The sequence below is a fragment of the Urocitellus parryii genome, chromosome 7 (assembly GCF_045843805.1).
Source record: "Urocitellus parryii isolate mUroPar1 chromosome 7, mUroPar1.hap1, whole genome shotgun sequence".
In the NCBI taxonomy this organism is placed as follows: Eukaryota; Metazoa; Chordata; class Mammalia; order Rodentia; family Sciuridae; genus Urocitellus; species Urocitellus parryii.
The window spans coordinates 73,213,113-73,231,616 of NC_135537.1; the positions used below are offsets into that span (position 1 = coordinate 73,213,113).

General features: G+C 36.6%; 1 protein-coding gene and 1 non-coding gene across 2 annotated transcripts; both read left to right on the top strand.

Moving 5' to 3' along the window:
• The first annotated feature begins 14,043 nt into the window (after positions 1 to 14,043).
• Rps20 (ribosomal protein S20) lies at positions 14,044 to 15,397 on the top strand. Its single transcript, XM_026394405.2, has 4 exons — positions 14,044 to 14,209; positions 14,468 to 14,567; positions 14,805 to 14,878; positions 15,107 to 15,397. Exons 1-4 carry the CDS (start codon positions 14,207 to 14,209, stop codon positions 15,287 to 15,289), a joined length of 360 nt encoding a protein of 119 aa, XP_026250190.1. The 5' UTR covers positions 14,044 to 14,206; the 3' UTR covers positions 15,290 to 15,397.
• LOC113186853 (small nucleolar RNA U54) lies at positions 14,662 to 14,729 on the top strand. The gene has a single exon (XR_003301340.1). It is a non-coding gene; the product is annotated as a small nucleolar RNA U54 (small nucleolar RNA).
• Positions 15,398 to 18,504: the final 3,107 nt, after the last annotated feature.

An 18,504-nucleotide genomic window follows, 5' to 3' on the forward strand; every position in this document is an offset into this window, starting at 1 on the left:
TAATATACTCTAGGCAGGAAAATATGACTAATCCAAGAAAATGGACCTAAAGATAGTGACAGTGGAGGTTCCCAAGTAAGACAGCAAAGAACTTTCATTGACATTCTAATTCTTAAAGGTCCATCTACATGTGCAGTATTAGCAATCATATTTTTAGTGCTCTACTCTTAAATAGAAGAAGACAGCATAGTTTATTTTTAAGTAAAGGCTTGAATATGAATATCAAAGAGGAAGATAAAAAATACTGCCTATCCTCAGAGACACATAAAAGTAGCTATTGGCTACATAAAGCAAACATGGGATCCTATTAAAACAACAACAACAACTAAAAAGTAGCAAAGGTTTTAGAAGCAGAAACTATGATAATATAAGTGAAAAATTCATTACAATTGATACATAAAGCTAAAGAAATTGCTCAGAGAGCAGAAAAGCATAATGAGAATAGCAAAGAGAAAACATTTAAAAGATTAGTCTAAGTCGTACATCCAAATAACAGAAGTGGCAGGGAGTGGGGGGGACAGAAAATTATCGAAGAGTCACTTGAGAAGCAAAAGTTTTCAGTTTTGAAAGGATGTCTTGATTGCCCAGACAATAAATGAAAACAGACTAAAAGAAGGTATATGGATTAGTCATCATTGCATTACTTCAATGAAATACCTGAGACAGGCTACTTAAGAAATAAAAGGAGTTTCATTAGCTTTCAGTTTTAGAGGTTCAAACTGATTGGTTGTTGGCATCAGTTTAGTTCTCACCTATATTACTTCATGGTATAAGTCTGTGGGTAGAACAACTCACATTGCTCAACAGGAAGTCAGAGAAAGGTCAGGATCTCACAATCCCTTCTGATGGCACAACCCCAAGACCCTCCCAAAATTTCCACAACCTCACAAAAGCACCACTCTGTAGACCAACCCTTCAATCACAATGGAATCTGGGGGACATAATTAAATCATATCCAAACTATAGCAACATATTATCATGAAATATTAAAACAGTGGGGACAATGGCAAAGTCCTACAAGTTTCCAGAAGTTAGAAAAAAAAAAAAACCAGGTCATAGGCAAAAGATAAAGATGCTAAAAGACAATGGAGGCCACTGAATCCAGAATTCTGAAGGAAAATCATTTCCAACTTAGAACTCTATACCCTGCCAAACTGTTGATGGCATGTGTAGGTTGACTAAAGTCTTTTTCAGATATGCATGATCTCAAAAGTCTACTCCTATGTTCCCTGTTTCAGGAAGCTACTTGAGATGGTATTTCTTCAGGGCAAGAACATAAATCAAGAAAGAAGAAAACATGGGATCCAGGAAACAGATATAACTCAACAGAGAAACAAAGAGAATCCCCAAAGATAAAAATTAATGAGGAACAGAGACTGTCAATTATGGACCTGCACAGATTAGAGCAATTCCAAGGACTCAAAGGAAATGAAACTGATGAATCCCTATTTTTTTTTTAATTTTTTGTTTTAATTCACTATATGTGACAGTAGGATGCATTTATGCACTTTGCTATATGGTACACAGATGGGGTATAATTTCTCATTTTTCTGATTGTACATGTTATAGAATCACATTGGTATAAGGTGGGGAGGTGGCAGGGGTGGGGGAGTGGGCACTAGGGAAGAATCCCTGTGTTTTGAGTGGATTGAAAAAATGTTTCCACAATTTGAAAAGAATTTGATATTAACTTAACAAGGAGCCCAGAAAAAAAACAAAGCAAAGGAAGCAAAACATCTATTAAAGTGAGGAGAAACTAAAAGTTTGAGCAACAAAAGAAAAGCAAATATCACACAACAAATGGTACAATGTAAAATCACCTTATATAGATAAAATGATGCAACATTGTTGATCCGACCAGAGTTTCATTCAATGTAACTATGATGAAAGGAGGAATGGAGGTGAACTGAGTGGATGTACTAAGGATGAGAGTGGGGAAAAAGATCAAATCTTCATTTTCCAAAAAGGAAAGGTAATAAGTCATGCCTTAAAACAAAAAAACCAAACCAAACAAAAAAAAAAAAACCCAAGAAGTATCCACATAAGCATGCTACTGGGAGATGCAGTTTTATATACCATAGCCAACAACAGCAAGATGAAGATTAAAATATCCAGGAGACTCCAAGTGTGGCATCCTTGAGGCCTGTTTTTTTTTTTCAAATGCAGTAATCCTAGTGTCACTATCTGACTCTTTAATGTTCATGTATAATTGATAAAAATTAAAACTAAATTTTAAAAATAAGAAAATTAGTATATGTGCGTGCTTGTGCATGTGTGTGTCTTAGGTAGGTCATAGGGAGTATTTCAATTTTTTTCTGTGAAATGAGTTTTAAGAAACAATGTAAAAGAGATTAAATATTCTTCTTGATTACCTTGATATATGTTAGTCAACTTATTATGTAAAAAAACCACACTTTCTTGACAAAAATATTAAAATAGCACAAGCGCCCTCAAAAGGGAAGATTTAGAGGATGAAACAAGACACACATTGAGCTCAGGAAAGCAGAGGCAGCTGAGAAGAACCAAAGTAAATTGAGACAGCTTCCTGCACACTGCTGAATAGGGCGTCCGATTACAAAGAGGGAAAACCTAAAGGTCTATGGAATAATAGAGCACAGCCAGAGGAAATTTAAAGAGAAAGGAGGGGGGGGGGAAACTTGAGGGAATAATGGCAACCAATGCCAGAAGCATGTCCCCTCACAGAGGGGTCAAGTTACAGAATTTTCCTGACTTAAGAACTGGAAGTAGATTTTCCCACTTTCAGGAACAGTGAATCATATTAGAACACATTGTACAGTCCGTCTGACCAAACATTTGTCAAACATTGAGTAATCTTTACTTTAAACCCTTAAGAAATTTGGATTCTGCCACAAAACAATCTGAAGAATAAATTGTCCAAAAAAAAAAAAAAGGCAAAAAAATTAACCTGTTGTTTTCTCTCCTATTTCTCAAATGTAACAAGGATCCTACTAGTCTATATGGTAGATCATATAACTGCCATTAATGGTCTATTGGAGTGTATCTTTATTTCATTGTCTCCTGCTATTGTAACTTGAGCTAGAATGATTCAGCACTGGGACAATTCGGTATATATAAAGTCAGCTGAATTTAGGTTTCAGTATTTAGTTAGGGGGTTGGTGAGGATCTTTTGACTTTCTTGTCATCCATGTTTTGGCTCTTCTAGTATTTGTTAACACTTCATTAGGGTGTTAGAAGAGAAAAGGGGGCAGAGACATTTAATGATTTATTTTTCTAAAAAGACCACTATCACATATTGTCTCTAATTAGATTTGAAGACTACTTCTAGGCTCTACTTCTTTGAACTCCACCAACTCTTCATGTTTTATGAATTCCTCCTTAGGCAACAAATTGAAAGATAACACTGTGTGTGTGGTGGGGGGGGTGGGGGGTGTGTATGTGTATGTTTTAACTTTATACTGAGAGTTCTAGAGTCAACCCAGAAGTTGGAACTCACAACTTTAGTCATTAGTGGGGTAGCAGGAAGATGTCATTGGAATTTTATTTGTACAAAGCCTCAAAGATGTCTTATAAACGATCTCTAGAAAGTTTGGGTGAATAGTTGGGCCCCACATCTCCATATCCAAAAGGCAACCAGAACATAATGGCTTCTCCTTGACTGAGGAGGAGGTGTATACGTGGAGAAGTTTCCCTGAAGAGAATGTCAGAGCAAACTATCTCAGCTTACCCGGGGTGGAAGGATCTTTTAAGGACTCTCTGGAAAATGACCAGTCCAGAGGGTGTAAGGTCCTAGGAACAATTAAAATGAAACAGGCACCAGGGGGCGCTGCTGGCCTCAGCTGATCTCTGGAGTCCCCTCAAAAGGTATCCTTTTCCCTAATTCTGCAGATTTAGGGTGGAAGATGTGGACAAGGGAGAAGATGTCAGGGTGGTTAATGTCTCCTGGCAGAGAGAAAAGATGGAAGGCATCAGGAGTCATCTTTCCTGATGACTGCTGCTGTAGCCTGAGGAAACAGAGCCTGGGTGTAGTCACGCTCCTGTCTGGGAAAGTTGAGGAAACCCAAGAGTGAATAAACATGCTTCCTGTTTTCAAAGAGCTTCTAGCCTACCACCATTAGTTTTACTAAAATTATATTTTTTCCAATAAATACTTTACATACCACATACCAAAATCACTTCCAGATGGATTAGAGAGCATATGTAAAACTGGAAGAAAACAGAATTGAGAAGTTATTATAAATTTTGGAGAGAAAGAATTTCTAAGCAAAAAGCAGTGGAAAACTGTACAAGAGACTGCCAGATTTAATTACAAAAGAAGATATAACCTGAATATTAAAATATGAGTAAAGTACAGACAAGAGACTGAGAAAAATACTTGGTTAAAATGTAACAACAGGTCCAGTTTTTTATTATACAAAGAATACATACAAATAAAAATGAAGAAATGAATCATGCTCTAAAAGAGAAGGGGACAAAAATATTGAAAAGTAAATTCATAGTAAGGAAAATGCATTTAGGAGACAAACATGGGAAACAGGAAGAGGTCATCCCAAAAGTACTTGAAAAGTTGCACATTAAAAATAAGGGGCTCTTGAAAAAACACAAATACATGCACAAAATTCTTGATGCTAATTGAGGTGTAGTAAAGCTGGATCTTCCATACATGGTTAGTAACAATGTAGATCACTACAACTTTTGGGAAAGAACTGCAGTCTGGCAGTCTGTCAAGAACCTGAAAAATGTTTATGTTCACTGACTCAGTAATTATGCTTCTGAATATCCACCCCGTGAAACACTACCCAGTAAACGTTTTAATTGATGAAACAGTCACCAAGAGTGTTTATTCTGGAAAAAAAAAAAAGAAAAATGCCCCAAAATAGTAAATCATTTAGAATAATCGATTCAAAATGTTATGATGATTATGATAGCATAGAAATGGCTACTTTACAATGTAAATGAATGGGGCAGAGTACAGAATCATCTATTCAGTGTGATTACAATTTGAAATACAATAAATTTTTCTGAAAACATCCAGAGAGGGCTGAGGACAGGTAGAGCACTTGCCTAACATGCACAAGGTCCCTGGGTTCCATCCCTGTACCACAAAAGGAAAAGGGGGAGAGAGAGAGAGAGAGAGAGAGAGAGAGAGAGAGAGAGAGAGAGAGAGAGAGAGAAAAGAATGAAAACAAAGTTTTGTTTGTTTGAAATTGTCTGAGGAACTGTGAATATCTCTTTTCATTTTTTAAACTTGTTTTCTGATTTCTATAAATCTTTATCATATAAACACCTAGGTAAAAAAAAAATGGCCACAAAATTACTTATGTCTGTATACACTAATATTGAACAATCTAAAAGAAAATTATGAAAACAATTTCATTTATAATAACATCAAAAAAGAACAAAATGCTTAGGAATAAACTAAACAAGGAAGTGACAGACTTTATACCACAAGAAAACACTGATGAAAGATGATAAAACAGATATTAATAAATATATTCTGTGTTTATTGATGAAAAGATGATAAAACAGGTATTGATAAATGGAAAGATATTCTGTGTTTATAGATATGAAGACTTAATATTGTAAGGATGTCCATACTGCTCAAAGAAATCTACAGATTCAATGTAATACCTATCAAAATTCTAGTGGCATTTTTTGCAAAAATAGAAATTGTTATTTGAAAATTCATATGGAATCAAGGAATCCCGAAGAACCAAAACAATTTTGAAAAAGAGCAAACAAAGTTGGATAACTCACAGTTCCTGATTTTAAAATATATTACAAAGCCACCTTAATCAAAACAGTGTGTAACTGGCATAAAAACTGACAAGAAGACCAATGGAACAGAATACAGAAGTGGGGTGAGGGGAACCTTTATGCACATGGTCATGTTATCTTCAACAAAGAAAAGACTCATTCAACAAATGTTGTTGGGCTCACTGTACATTCCATGTGAAAAGATGAATCACATAAAAAAATTAACTCAAAATGGATTAAAGTTCTAACAATAAGACCTAAAACTCTAAAGCTCCTAGAAGAAAATAAAGGGTGCACACTTTATAACATGGGATTTGGCAATGAGTTCTTGGATATAACACCAAAAGCAATACAACAAAAGCAAAAATGAATGAATGGACTACATTGCACTTAAAAATTTTTGTGCATCAAAGGACAGAATGAAGATAGTGAAAGACAACCTAAGGCATATATTTACATATCACATCTCTTATAAGAAGACACCCATAATTTATCTACATGAGTATCTCCATATGTCTATGTCTATATTTAGATAGATGATAGATATAAAACTCCTAGAACTCAACAAGTAGGCTGATTTTAAAATGAGCAAAGGACTTGTAGAAACATTTCCCTTAAGAAGATATACAGTCAACAAGCATATGAAAAGATTCTCAACATTAACGATCATCAGATAAACACAAATCAAAACCACAGTGAGATATCACTTCACACCAATTAAGATAATCACTATGAAAATAAAAACAAGTACAGTGGTACTAAGCTCAGTGGTATAGTCCTTGGTTAGCATGTGCAAGGCCCTGGGTTCAATTACGAATATGGCAAGTAAATAAATAAATGAGTAACAAGTGTCGGCAAGGACTTGGAAAAATTGGAACGTTTGCACTGTTATGAGAATGTAAAATGGTGAGTCACTATGAAAAACAGAATAGCAGTTTCACAAAATTAAAAATAATATTATCACATGATCAAGCAATCTCACTTCTGGATATGTGGCCAAAAGAATTGAAGGCAGGGTCTTGAGGAGATATTTGCACACCTGTGTTCATCACAGCCCTATTCACAATAGTCAAGAGGTAAAAACAATCAAAATCCCCTTTAAAGGATGAATGAATACACAAAATGTGGTATTTACATCCAGAGCAATGGAATGGAATAGAGAGCTCAGAAACAAATCCCAGCATATATGCTCAAATTATTTTCAGCAAGGGAACCAAGACCATCTCATGGAAAACAGAGTATTCCTAACAAATAATGTCAGGAAAACTGAATATCTCCATACAAAAGACTGAAGTTGGACCCTTATCTTATACCGTATACAAAAACAAAAAGCAAGCAAACAAAAAGACCCCTCAAAACAGAACAAACACTTAAGCATAAGAGCAAAAACTATAAAACTCCCAGAAGAAAACAAGCAATCAAAATGTCCATCAAGGAATGAATGAATAAGCAAGTGTGGTATCCAATGGAATACTATTCTACTTTTAAAAGAAAGAAAATTCTGTCACATGTTGCAACATAAATGAAACTTGAGAACATTATGTTGAGTGAAATAAGCCAGTCACAAAGGGATGAGTCCACTTATGGGAGGTATCCAAAGTAGTTGAACTCATAATTAGGATGTGGGTTAATTGGGGCTGGGAGGAAAGGAGAATTATTATTTAATGGTATAGAGTTTCACATTTGCAAGATAAAAATATTTCTGGATGTCTGTTTTGCAACGATACAAATATATTTAACACTACTAAACTGCACACTCAAAAATGGTTAAGATGATAACTTTTATGTTACATTTTTATTATAATTAGAAGTCAAAAATAAAAGGCTATGGGGCTGGGGCTGGGGCTCAGTGGTAGAGCGCTTGCCTAGCATGCGTGAGGCACTGGGTTCTAATGTCAGCACTGCATAAAAATAAATAAAATAAAGGTATAAAAAGCAAAAACAAAAAAAAATTTTAAATTGTTCTTATTTAAAGAAAAGGTTTTTGAGAGCCGTTTCCACTTCAAACTTCAAACTTCTCCAATACTCTCTTAAAACATTTCATATAAATATTCCTTGGTTGCTTCCATTTTATAAAATCGATGCTCAATTTACTTTTGTTTTTCTTGTTTTTAAATAATAGCTTTATTGAGATGTGATTCACATACATGCCATTCACCTATTCAAAGTATGCAATTCAGTGGCATCCAGTGTATCCACAGAGTTGTACAGCCATCATCACAATCAATGTTAGGATGTTTTCATTACCCCACCCCAAATTCCCTGTACTAGTCACTCCACTTGCATTCCTCCCACCAGCCCTTAAGCAACCACTAACTACTTTTGTCTCTATAGAATTGCCTAGTCTTGACATTTCATATAAATGGAATCATATAATTTATAGTCTTTTTTAACTGTCATATTTCACTTAGCTTAATGTTTTCAAGCTTAGACTCTGTTGTGACATGCATTAGTACTTAACTTCATTTTATTTCCACTGTATAAATACACCACATTTTATTTACCTATTCATCAGTTGATGGATATTTAAGTTGTTTCCATCTTTTGGCCATTATGAATAATCCTGCTATGAACACTCAGATACACTAAGATTTTGTAGACATGTTTTAATTGCTCTAGGGTTTATACCTTGGAGTGGAATTCCTGGGTCATACAGTAATTCTATTTTAGCATTTGAGAAACTGAAAAAAATTGCTTTCACAAATATCTGTACTGTCTTACATTTCAACCAGCACTGTATGAGGGTTCTCAGTTTCTCCACATCCTTGCTAACACTGTCACATTATCTGTCTTTTGAGTTTTATGTAGCCATCTTGGTGAGTATAGAGTGATATCTCATTTTGGTTTTGATTTTCATTTTCATAGTTAATAATGTTGAACATCTATTCATGTGCTTATTAGGCATTTTATATTTTCCTTAAAGAAATTTCTACTCAGATTCTTAGGCTATTTTTAAATTGGATCATTTGTTTTCATCAAACTGCAAGAGTTCTTTATACATTCTATATATAGGTTCCTGATAAGATATGATTTTCAAATATTTTCTCCTATTCTGTGGGTTGTCTTTCCACTTTCTGAGAGTGTCCACTGCTAAACAGAAGTGTTTAATTCTGATGTTATCCAATATACACGTTTTTCCCTTTTGTTGCTCATGTTTTTGGTGTCTTACTTTAAAAACCATTGGAAAATCTATGGTCACAAAGATTTGTTTTCTTCTAAGAGTTTTGCAGTTTTAGTCCTTCATTAAGGTGGTAGGTCCATTTTGAATTGGTTTTCTTATGGTGTGAGGTAGGGGTCCAACTTGATTCTTTTGCATGTTGTTCCAGCATCATGTAGAAAAACTATTCCCTCATCCTCTTATTGTCTTGGCACCCAAGTGACTATAAATGTGAGGGTTTATTTCTAGACCCTCAATTTTATACCAACCAGCTAGTTATACATCAGTCCTAATGACATGATTACACTGTCTTGATTGCTTAACTTTCTAAAGAGTTTTTAAGTCAGGAATTGTTAGTCCTTCAATTGTTTTGCTTTTTTCAAGATTATTTAATAATTTCCATATGAGGTTTAGGATCACCTGATTAATTTCTGCAAAGTCAACTCTGAGATTTTGATAGGGATTGCATTGAATCTGTAGGTCAATTTGTAGCATTATCATCTTAACAATATTGAGTCTTCCAAACCATAAACATAGGATGTATTTTCATTTATTTATGTCTTCTTTAATTTCCCTCAACAACGATTTGTAGTTTTCAAGAGTATAAGTTTTGGACTTCTTTTGTGAAATTTACTTCACTATTTTATTCTTTTTGATGCTATTATAAATAATTTTATTTTTAGAACGTTCATTGCTTGTGTATAGAACTACAACTGATTTTTGTGTCCTATAACCTTACTGAACTCATTTGTTAGTTCTAATAGATGTTTTTAGTGTATTTTTTTAGGATTTTCCATACATGAAATAATCTTATGTACAAACTAGAAATAGTATTATTTCTTCCTTTCCAATCTTGATCGCTTTGATTTGGTTTTCTTGCCTAATTGCCCCAATTAGAACCTCCAGTACAATGTTGAATAGAAGTGCCAAGAGCAGACACCTTTATCTTGTTTCTGATCTTGAAGGGAAAAGCCTTCACTCTTTCACTTTTAAGTAGGAAATTCCTACTTTTCCTAGGGCAGCTTCCTAGGGCAGGTTGCTAGGGAGGAATTTGCCAGCAAGACAAGTCAAAAACCGATTCATTCTATTCATGGAAGTGACATTCCAGCACTAGAATTGCCAAATTCTAGTATTTGAAAGCAACTCACAAGCTCCCATATAGAGAGAATTACACAAGGCCATGCTTGAACCTATCTACCACACAAAAGCAAGCGGCAGAATCAGTGTATGAGGAGGGCCACAGATTCAACCTTCTCATAAAGAAAAGCAAGTGGTGGAAATGATTTCTAAAATGTGGTATTCATTCTCTACAACATGAAAACCACAAGCCTAGTTAGGGTGACTAATAGATATGAATAGCTCCAGCTCCTCTGCCTGAGATCAGGATCACAAAAGCGTGGCAGGAGAAATCTTCTGAAAGTCATCTTAGAGCTAGGAACCCGCACTGTGTCATAGAGGTAGACGGGTGACTTTCCGATGTATGCAGGCCAGAGAGGAAGAACAAGAGAGGGAAGAAGAGGAACTGGGGTGCCTAGAGAAGACATTCAACTCCCACCCCCAGAGAATTCTGTGAGCTCAATTAAGACTAAAAATTGTCAACCTAACCCGTGTTCCAGATGATTCATGCTTGAAAAAAGATCTTACCGTGTCCCTCATTCTTTTTTTCATTGTTTACTTTAGCAAAATGATTTTTAGAAGCAAACAGAGTTAACTGGCCTTGGTTATTTATGGAACTTCAAACAAAAGAATGAGTGAGTTAAAAAAAATGGGCAAACTACCTCATAATGGGGGCATTTAATAATTCAGTAATCTCTGATTTCAACTATAGTGGTTTCTTTATCCGCAGTTTTTCTTTTCAGTTATCCGTTGTCAGTACTGACAAAAAAAAAAAAAAAACAAAAATATTAAGTGGAAAATTAGCCAGGATCACCTAACACTCCTCCTAATGTGTCACCCAAAGGGCATCAGTGAGCTAATGCGATGCCTGCTTCATTCACCTCACTTCATCTCATCACATCAGCATTATATCATCTTACATCATCACAAGAAGAAGGGCAAGAACAGTACAGTAAAGATATTTGGGGCAGGGACCACATTCACAAACTTTTATTGCAGTTTCTAGTTATAATCATCGTATTTTATTATTAGCCACTGCTGTTATTCACTTACTGTGCCTAACTTATAGATTAAACTTCTTCATAGGTATATCTGAATGTATAGGAAAAGGCATAATATATATAGGCTTCTATGCTATCTGAGGTTTCAGGCAACCACTGGGGGGTCTTGAAACATCCCCTCCAGGTAAGTGGGGAGTACTATATAGTGAAATACATAAAGTCCTTTAGCACATGTTGGTTAATATAATAGGACTTTACTTGTCTCAGATGTAATGCCGCTACTAATAAAGATGGGCCCTAAACTATCTGAGAGTGCAGCACATGGGTTGACTGCAGAGCCTAAAAAAGAGACAGCATGGATTCAAACACTGGCTTTTCCTGGGACCTTGGACAGATTATTTAGCTTCATTTTATGAATCGAGTATGAATAACAGTACTTATCTCCAGGGGTCTATGTGAAGATGGAGTGACTGAAGAATACTTCTGACAGTGCTGGCTATCACAGGATGAGTACTGTTCTCAGTCCTCACGTTTCATCCTAGGAAACCATGAGAAATCACCTCCGTTGTCCATTCCCTGACCAATACAAAATGGGCAATCACGAGAGAAAGTTTCAAACTTGCACCCACTTTTATTCTTAAATTTCAGACTGAAGAAGTTCAAACACTGAAAAATTATGTTTAGATCCAAAATTCAAAATAATGTAATGTCTAAACAGACTAATCCACACTCATGTGACAACTTGCCTTTGTTAATTCATTCATAAATCTAACCATGAATGAAATCATTTTTTACGGCTGTTAAAAAAAAAAAAAAAAAAATTGTAGGATGACACTGTCATTGCAGTAAAATACCAGTAGGTGGCCATCTACAGACCCACCCTGCAGTATACAGGTTTTCTAAGATGACTTTAAAAGAACTTCCAAAATTAGTAAAGAAGAGCTACAGAGAGAGAGAGAGAGAGATTGAAAATACATATTTCATAATGGTCTTAGGAATATTTTAAAAGTCAAAATGAAATATATATATTTAATTTATTGAATTTTTATACTGCTGGGAGAAATATGTTTTGGGGTACAATTTTCTCAGAGGGCAACTTACTTAATTTAAGCTTAAATATTTAAAAACTTATTCTTTGATTAAGTCATCCAGTGTATAAGAATATTTAGTAATTTATGTGATGCCAAGGAGGAGCTAAAAGATTGATCTACAACACTGCAGATCAATGGGGCCAGAGTAGTTGTGTCTTACAGGAGACATTTGACAATGTCTAGAGACATGTTTGATTCTCACAACTGGAAGGAAGGGTTATCTAGTGGTAGCTAGTGGGTAAGATCCAGAGATGTTGCTAAACATCCTAAATACACAGGACAGCCCCCCACAAATAAGGAACTATCTGTCCCAGAATGTCAATTGGGTTGAGATTGAGAAACCCTAATCTACCAGCATGTACCTTATGGTATTGTTCATAAAAAGAAAAATGTAAAAATGTTTGTAAATAGAAGACTGGTCCAACAAACGAAAGAATCATCCATATAATTCATGATGACACTGTCATGAAAAGAGATATTGCTCTAAGTATATTTATTCTGATAAAACATTATGTGACTTGACCTGTACATAGGGCAGGGGCCCATTTTTTAAAAAAAAATACATCTCTGCAGATGTAAACAGTGGTTATCTCAGAATGATGGAATTATGCACCTTTTTATTTTTTGCTACTGCTAATTTCTACTTTTTTCTTCAATAAGTAGCTCACATCTGTGTGAAACATCAATGTCACTGTACATTTTCTCTGAAGATCTACATTCAGCTTTGGTAGTAAATACAGTGGTGGTTTTTCATATCCCAGGGAGCTAGGCAATTGCATTTTTGTCTATTTGTTGCAGATAAACATATCAATAAGTTAAAGCCTGAAGATGTGAAGTCTCATAGAGAAGACAGCTTCTAAAACAAGGTTTTCAGATTTTTTTTTTTTTGTGTGTGTGGCACATTCTACCAATAGAATAGTTACAGCTAATAGTTCACATTAAAAAATATTGGAACTAGAAAGTATGCAGATTTTAACATTAAATTAATTGTTAAATTGCAGCAAACCCTAATGTGTGTGTGTGTGTGTGTGTGTGTGTGTGTGTGTGTGTGTTTTGACTCGAACAAAACAAAACCGAGTTATCACTCAGGTTCATTTTGCCACCAAGCAAGTAAGTCGACGCTATTATCTGATGAAAGTTTCAGTTGTGATTTACCCACAAGAATCAGAAGAGGAAACTTGGAGAAAGAGCTCTGATGGGAGCGAGGTCAGTGCTGTGTCCCTCACCTGTTCGGTGGGTAGGAACAAATACTTCCTTTCGCCGGGAGTTTCGCCTGTAAAGTAATAGGAGTTTATCTCCTCTTCCTTCTGTCCTGTGTCTCCGCCCCTCTCAGCCAGGGCTTGGTGTCTCAGGTCTGTAACCCTGGCCACTTGGGAGTCGAGGCAGGAGGATCCCAACTTCAAGGCCAGCCTGGGAAACTTAGTGAGGTCCCTGCCTCAAGATACAAACTTCAAAAGGGGTTGGGGCTACAGCCAAGTGGCAGAGAGCCCCTGGGTTCCCTCCCCCTACCACCCCCCGTCCCCGCAAAGTAGCAGATCTAACTCGTCAGGCTCATTTTTCTAAACGCCGCGTCAGTTACTAACTCAGAAAAGTTACTAGTTCACACAACAGTGAGTGGGTTGGCTTTGTATCAGAAACAAAAATTTGCACTGCAGAAACCGCAGGGGTCGTTTGCACTTTTACCCGAGGGCGAGGGAGAACGCCCCAGAGGTAGTTTCTCAGGTTTCAGGGTCGCCCGTCATTTCTGCCAGGTGGCCAGAGGACGTGCGAATAGATACGTGAGCCCGGACCCAACCTCGAGGGGCTTTGGCTCCTCCTGGACAGCAGGGGGCGTCCGCAGGCGCACTTTTCCCGCCAGCTCTACGGGTTCTCTAGCCCAGCCTCACGCTGTCTCCTTTTCAGCGCGCGGAGCGATTCCGCTTCCGGGGCTTGAGAAACCCGGATGCAGGTGGTCTATAAAATCTCCACCCGAGCCTCATGCATTTCTTTTAGCGACTGACGCGGTCGTTGGTGCGGAGGAGCAGTCCTCTGCCCGCTTCTGCTCCTGACTCACCGCTGTTCACTCTTGCCGAGGAACAAGTCGGTCAGGAAGCTGCGCCGCAGCCATGGTGAGCCGAGGAACCGTGAAGCGCGGCTTTGGGCGCCAGTGGGACTCAGCCGTGGGCCGGTGGAATGCTGGAGTGGTGGCCGGGATCTAAGAGGCAGCGGAAGCCTGGTCTCACTTGGCGGGCATAGGGCTTCTGCTGTGGTGTGGGATCCGGGGATGTTACTGGTGAAACAATGGAGAAAATCTGAGGTTTGAGTGGGGTGTTTTTTCTTTTTCTTTGCTTATTCGTTCGCTTTTTATCTTGTATGTGTGATAACAGGCATTTAAAGACACCGGAAAGACACCCGTGGAACCAGAGGTGGCGATTCATCGAATCAGAATTACCCTTACCAGCCGCAACGTGAAGTCGCTCGAGAAAGGTCTGTTGAATCGCTTGGGAGCGAGGCATTTGGAGGAAAAGCAATGTTTTTGGTTTACTGTTCGACATTCGTTGCTTTTCGGACCTTAAAACGTTGGCGATGAGGAGATACCTACCGTGTTGAATTATGGTGATAGTTTTTATACGCTATTCTGAGCCAACTTAGATTGGAGTTTCTTAAACGGGTTTTAATTTAATTGATTTTAAAGAACTGAGAGGTGCATGTATTTCCTTGTAGTGTGTGCCGACTTGATCAGAGGCGCAAAGGAAAAGAATCTCAAAGTGAAAGGACCTGTTCGCATGCCTACGAAGGTAAAATAAATAACAGGAAGTAGTTGTTTATGGGTCCACAGATTCAAATAAAAACTGGTGGAATTAGGTTTGTAGCGTCTAGTGTATGAAGTGACAGTCTTGGGGTACAGTCCGGTCCTTATTGACACAGACTGTAAGGGCGGGGTAAAAACAGTTGTATTTTTAAATAGTGGTATCTATGCTCAGGGATATGCAAAAAAAAACACTTGGTTTTGTTTTTTGTTGCAGACTTTGAGGATCACTACAAGAAAAACACCTTGTGGTGAAGGTTCCAAGACATGGGATCGTTTCCAGATGAGAATACACAAGCGACTCATTGACTTGCACAGCCCCTCTGAGATTGTTAAACAGATTACTTCCATCAGTATTGAACCAGGAGTGGAAGTCGAAGTCACCATTGCAGATGCCTAAGTCAACTGTTTTAATAAATTGATATTCAGTTGTTAAATTCTGTTGGCTTTTGTCATTAATTTTACCTTGCTTTTCAGGTATCAAAACCATTTCCTAGAAACCACCAAACCAATGTATTTTTGCCCTTATTTAAATCTGAAAACTGAATTCCCCTAATTCTAGTGTATGAAACTGCATTGATTGTGCAGTTCTATGTAACATGGTGGCTCATAACTTTGGTTACATGTTGGAAATTTTATGCACAGCATTAATCCCTATTCTGATTTATTGTATGGGGTGCTTTAAACTAGGAAAAGGCTTTAGAGGGATTCTAATATAAAGTTATAGTGGGCAGGTAGTAAATTGGGAAAATGAATAATTTACAGTCCTGGCTTTGCCAGTTTGTTGGTACTTAATTTTCAAAATGTTTGGGAATCAGTATTGGTTATATTTTGGATTCCAGCATCTGTGCTTATCAGTGGATATCCTTAAAAAAAGAAATGATTTGCTTTCCTCCTTGCTACTTTTTAAACAGTGACATTCAAATCAAACCGTAAGCTGAAATTCCTATGCATATCCAACTGTGCTCAAAAGTAGACATGTCTAAATAGATCTTTCAAACCAGACTTATTAGGGTTTCAAGTGAAATAAATCTGGAGCTATGTCATAAGTTACTAGACTTTTAAAATTCAGTTTTTTAATATTTGTTTTTTTAGTTGTAGTCAGACATAATACCCTTTTTTTAATTTTTATGTGGTGCTGAGGATTGAACCCAGGGCCCCATGTGTGCTAGGCGAGTGCTCTACTGCTGAGCCACAATCCCAGCCCCCCAAAATTCAATATTTTTAAATGTGAATCTGAACTAAATTTTTTTTTTTTTTTGAGATTAGCTGTAACTCAGTGGATTTCAACAAATTATCAGCTTGAGGAATAGTCAAAACTATTTCTGGAAGTTATGCGATACGGTGTAGTTAGGTTCCTGAGGAAAGCAATGACCTGATTTTATTAGAAAACCTGAACTTGGTTAGCTCTTCTAGAAAAAGTTTGAAAAAAGGATTCTCATAAATCAAAGACCAGGAATCAAACCTACAGATAGGTAGCCCAATTTTAGGCAGTATGGAGTGCTAGAGAGCTCAGTTAGGTCATTTAAAAACTTAAGTACCTTGTTATGGAAGGTTCTCAAGTAGATAGAGACTTGGTTATATTTTTCTTGGTATTGGGGGTTGAACCTAGAACCTGTTAGGCAAGCAGTATACCAGTGAGCTATACCCCTAGGCCTTTTGTAATTTTTTAAGACCCGTACTCAGTAAATTGGCTGCTCTCTTAACTTTGGTGTCTTGCCTCATCCTTGAATAGCTGGGATTAAAGACATGTGCCATCATGCCTAGCAGAAGCAGCTTTAACAATGTTCAGTATATTGCAACATAGAAAGTGATGAAATTTATTCAGTCTCCTAAGAACTGATTAAAAAATCTTAATTCCATGAAAACACTTAGCCACTTAGAGTCAAAGTAGAATGAAAAATATTTCAGTGAATCCTAAGATAACAGTTTTACAGTTTCTATGGAGTTAACGAGTTTTTAGCAGTTGAATTTCTTCACAAATAGGTGAAGGAGTTGGATTAAAGCTTTAGGTAATACTTTTGGAATCCTTCAGTTAAAATACACCACTTAAAATGTTGGGAACTGCTGTTAACCAATTTCTCAAAACATTTAAAAATGCATACTTGGAAACAATCCCTGCAGGGGTTAGGAGTATAAGAAAGGAAGGATGGGTTCAATTGTAATGATGCCCATTATATATAAATCTGGTTTCAATTTTTATTTAATTGGTGCATTATGGTAAAGATGAGATTTGTTGTTACATACTGGTACATGTACACAATTTAACAATCTTTAGCCAGTATCATTCCCCAGCACCTGCCTCTTGCTTCCCAACCTCTGGTCCCTTTTCCCTACTGATCTCCCTTTGGTTTCATGGGATCCTTGACCCCTCCACCTTTCTTTTTCCTCTCTAGTTTACACATTTGAGAGACGGGCATATGACCTTTGATCTTCCGTTTGTCTTTGATCTTCTGTTTGTCATTAAGGTCTCTAGTTCTATCTATTTTACTATAAATGGCATAATTTCATTTTTCCATGGATGCCCAGGGTTTTAGAACGTTACAGGTTTTTGTATGGAGGGGGAGTTAAAGGAAGGTTTAAAATGGGAACCTCTCTAGTCAGTCACCTTAGGATTTAGAATACTGCTTTGCTTTTGTTTTAGAAATATGACCTAGCAATTACCATGGAAACCAAAACCACCGTGACTGTTCATTGCTGGATCAGACTTCTTAATCTGACGTCCTCAGAAGATCTGTGTGTGCTCTGGATGGAAAATGAATAGGAAGAAGATGCAAACGTGAAAAGCCCTGGTATGCAGTCAGATTGTTCCAAATTTAGTTATTTGGGTATAAGTTATTTGATGACTTAAGCCTCGGTTTTTATGTGCCAAATGAGGATACTAATAGTTATCTATATTAAAAGCATATATGCTATCTCGTCTCTTGGAGACATTTTGCAATTAAATCATGACTAGTTTTCTAAAGGCATGAATTTCTTGTACTTGGACCTTGGTTCCCATAGGACCCGGTGTACAAGCTGACAAGTGGTATTGGGTTAAATTGTAAGTTTATTTTGAGATACGTATTTGAATCTCAATGACATGGTCTTTCTACCTACACTCTCCTTCACATAGAAGTGACGAAGCAGGCCCATCTCTATTAGAGAACCTAAGCCAAAGTTTTATATTTTGAAAGTAAAAGGAGCTAAATTAATCTTTATTTCTTTCATCTAAGAATAGTATATTTCACTTTCATAGCAAATTAAATTCTCATAATGAGAGAATTGAAACCTACATTTTGTTCTCTAATCATTTATTTTTGATTTACATATTATGGTTATTTTTTTTTTCATTCATTTAAAAAAATCCCACCTCCCAAAATATACTGTGTTCTAGTTTACTACTTAGGTATAAAAACCTATCTCTTTAAAAAACAATTCAAATGATACAATATTTTTAAAAACAATACAAACTCAACAATGCTAAGCAAGTATTTTGTAAATTAATTTTTGATTGTTTAGTCTTATGTAATTATGAGTACAATGCAATCTGTGCATATAGTATGTAATGATTAAATCAGGGTGATCAGCATTTTCACCTCCTTAAACATTTATCATTTGTGTTGGGAACCTATG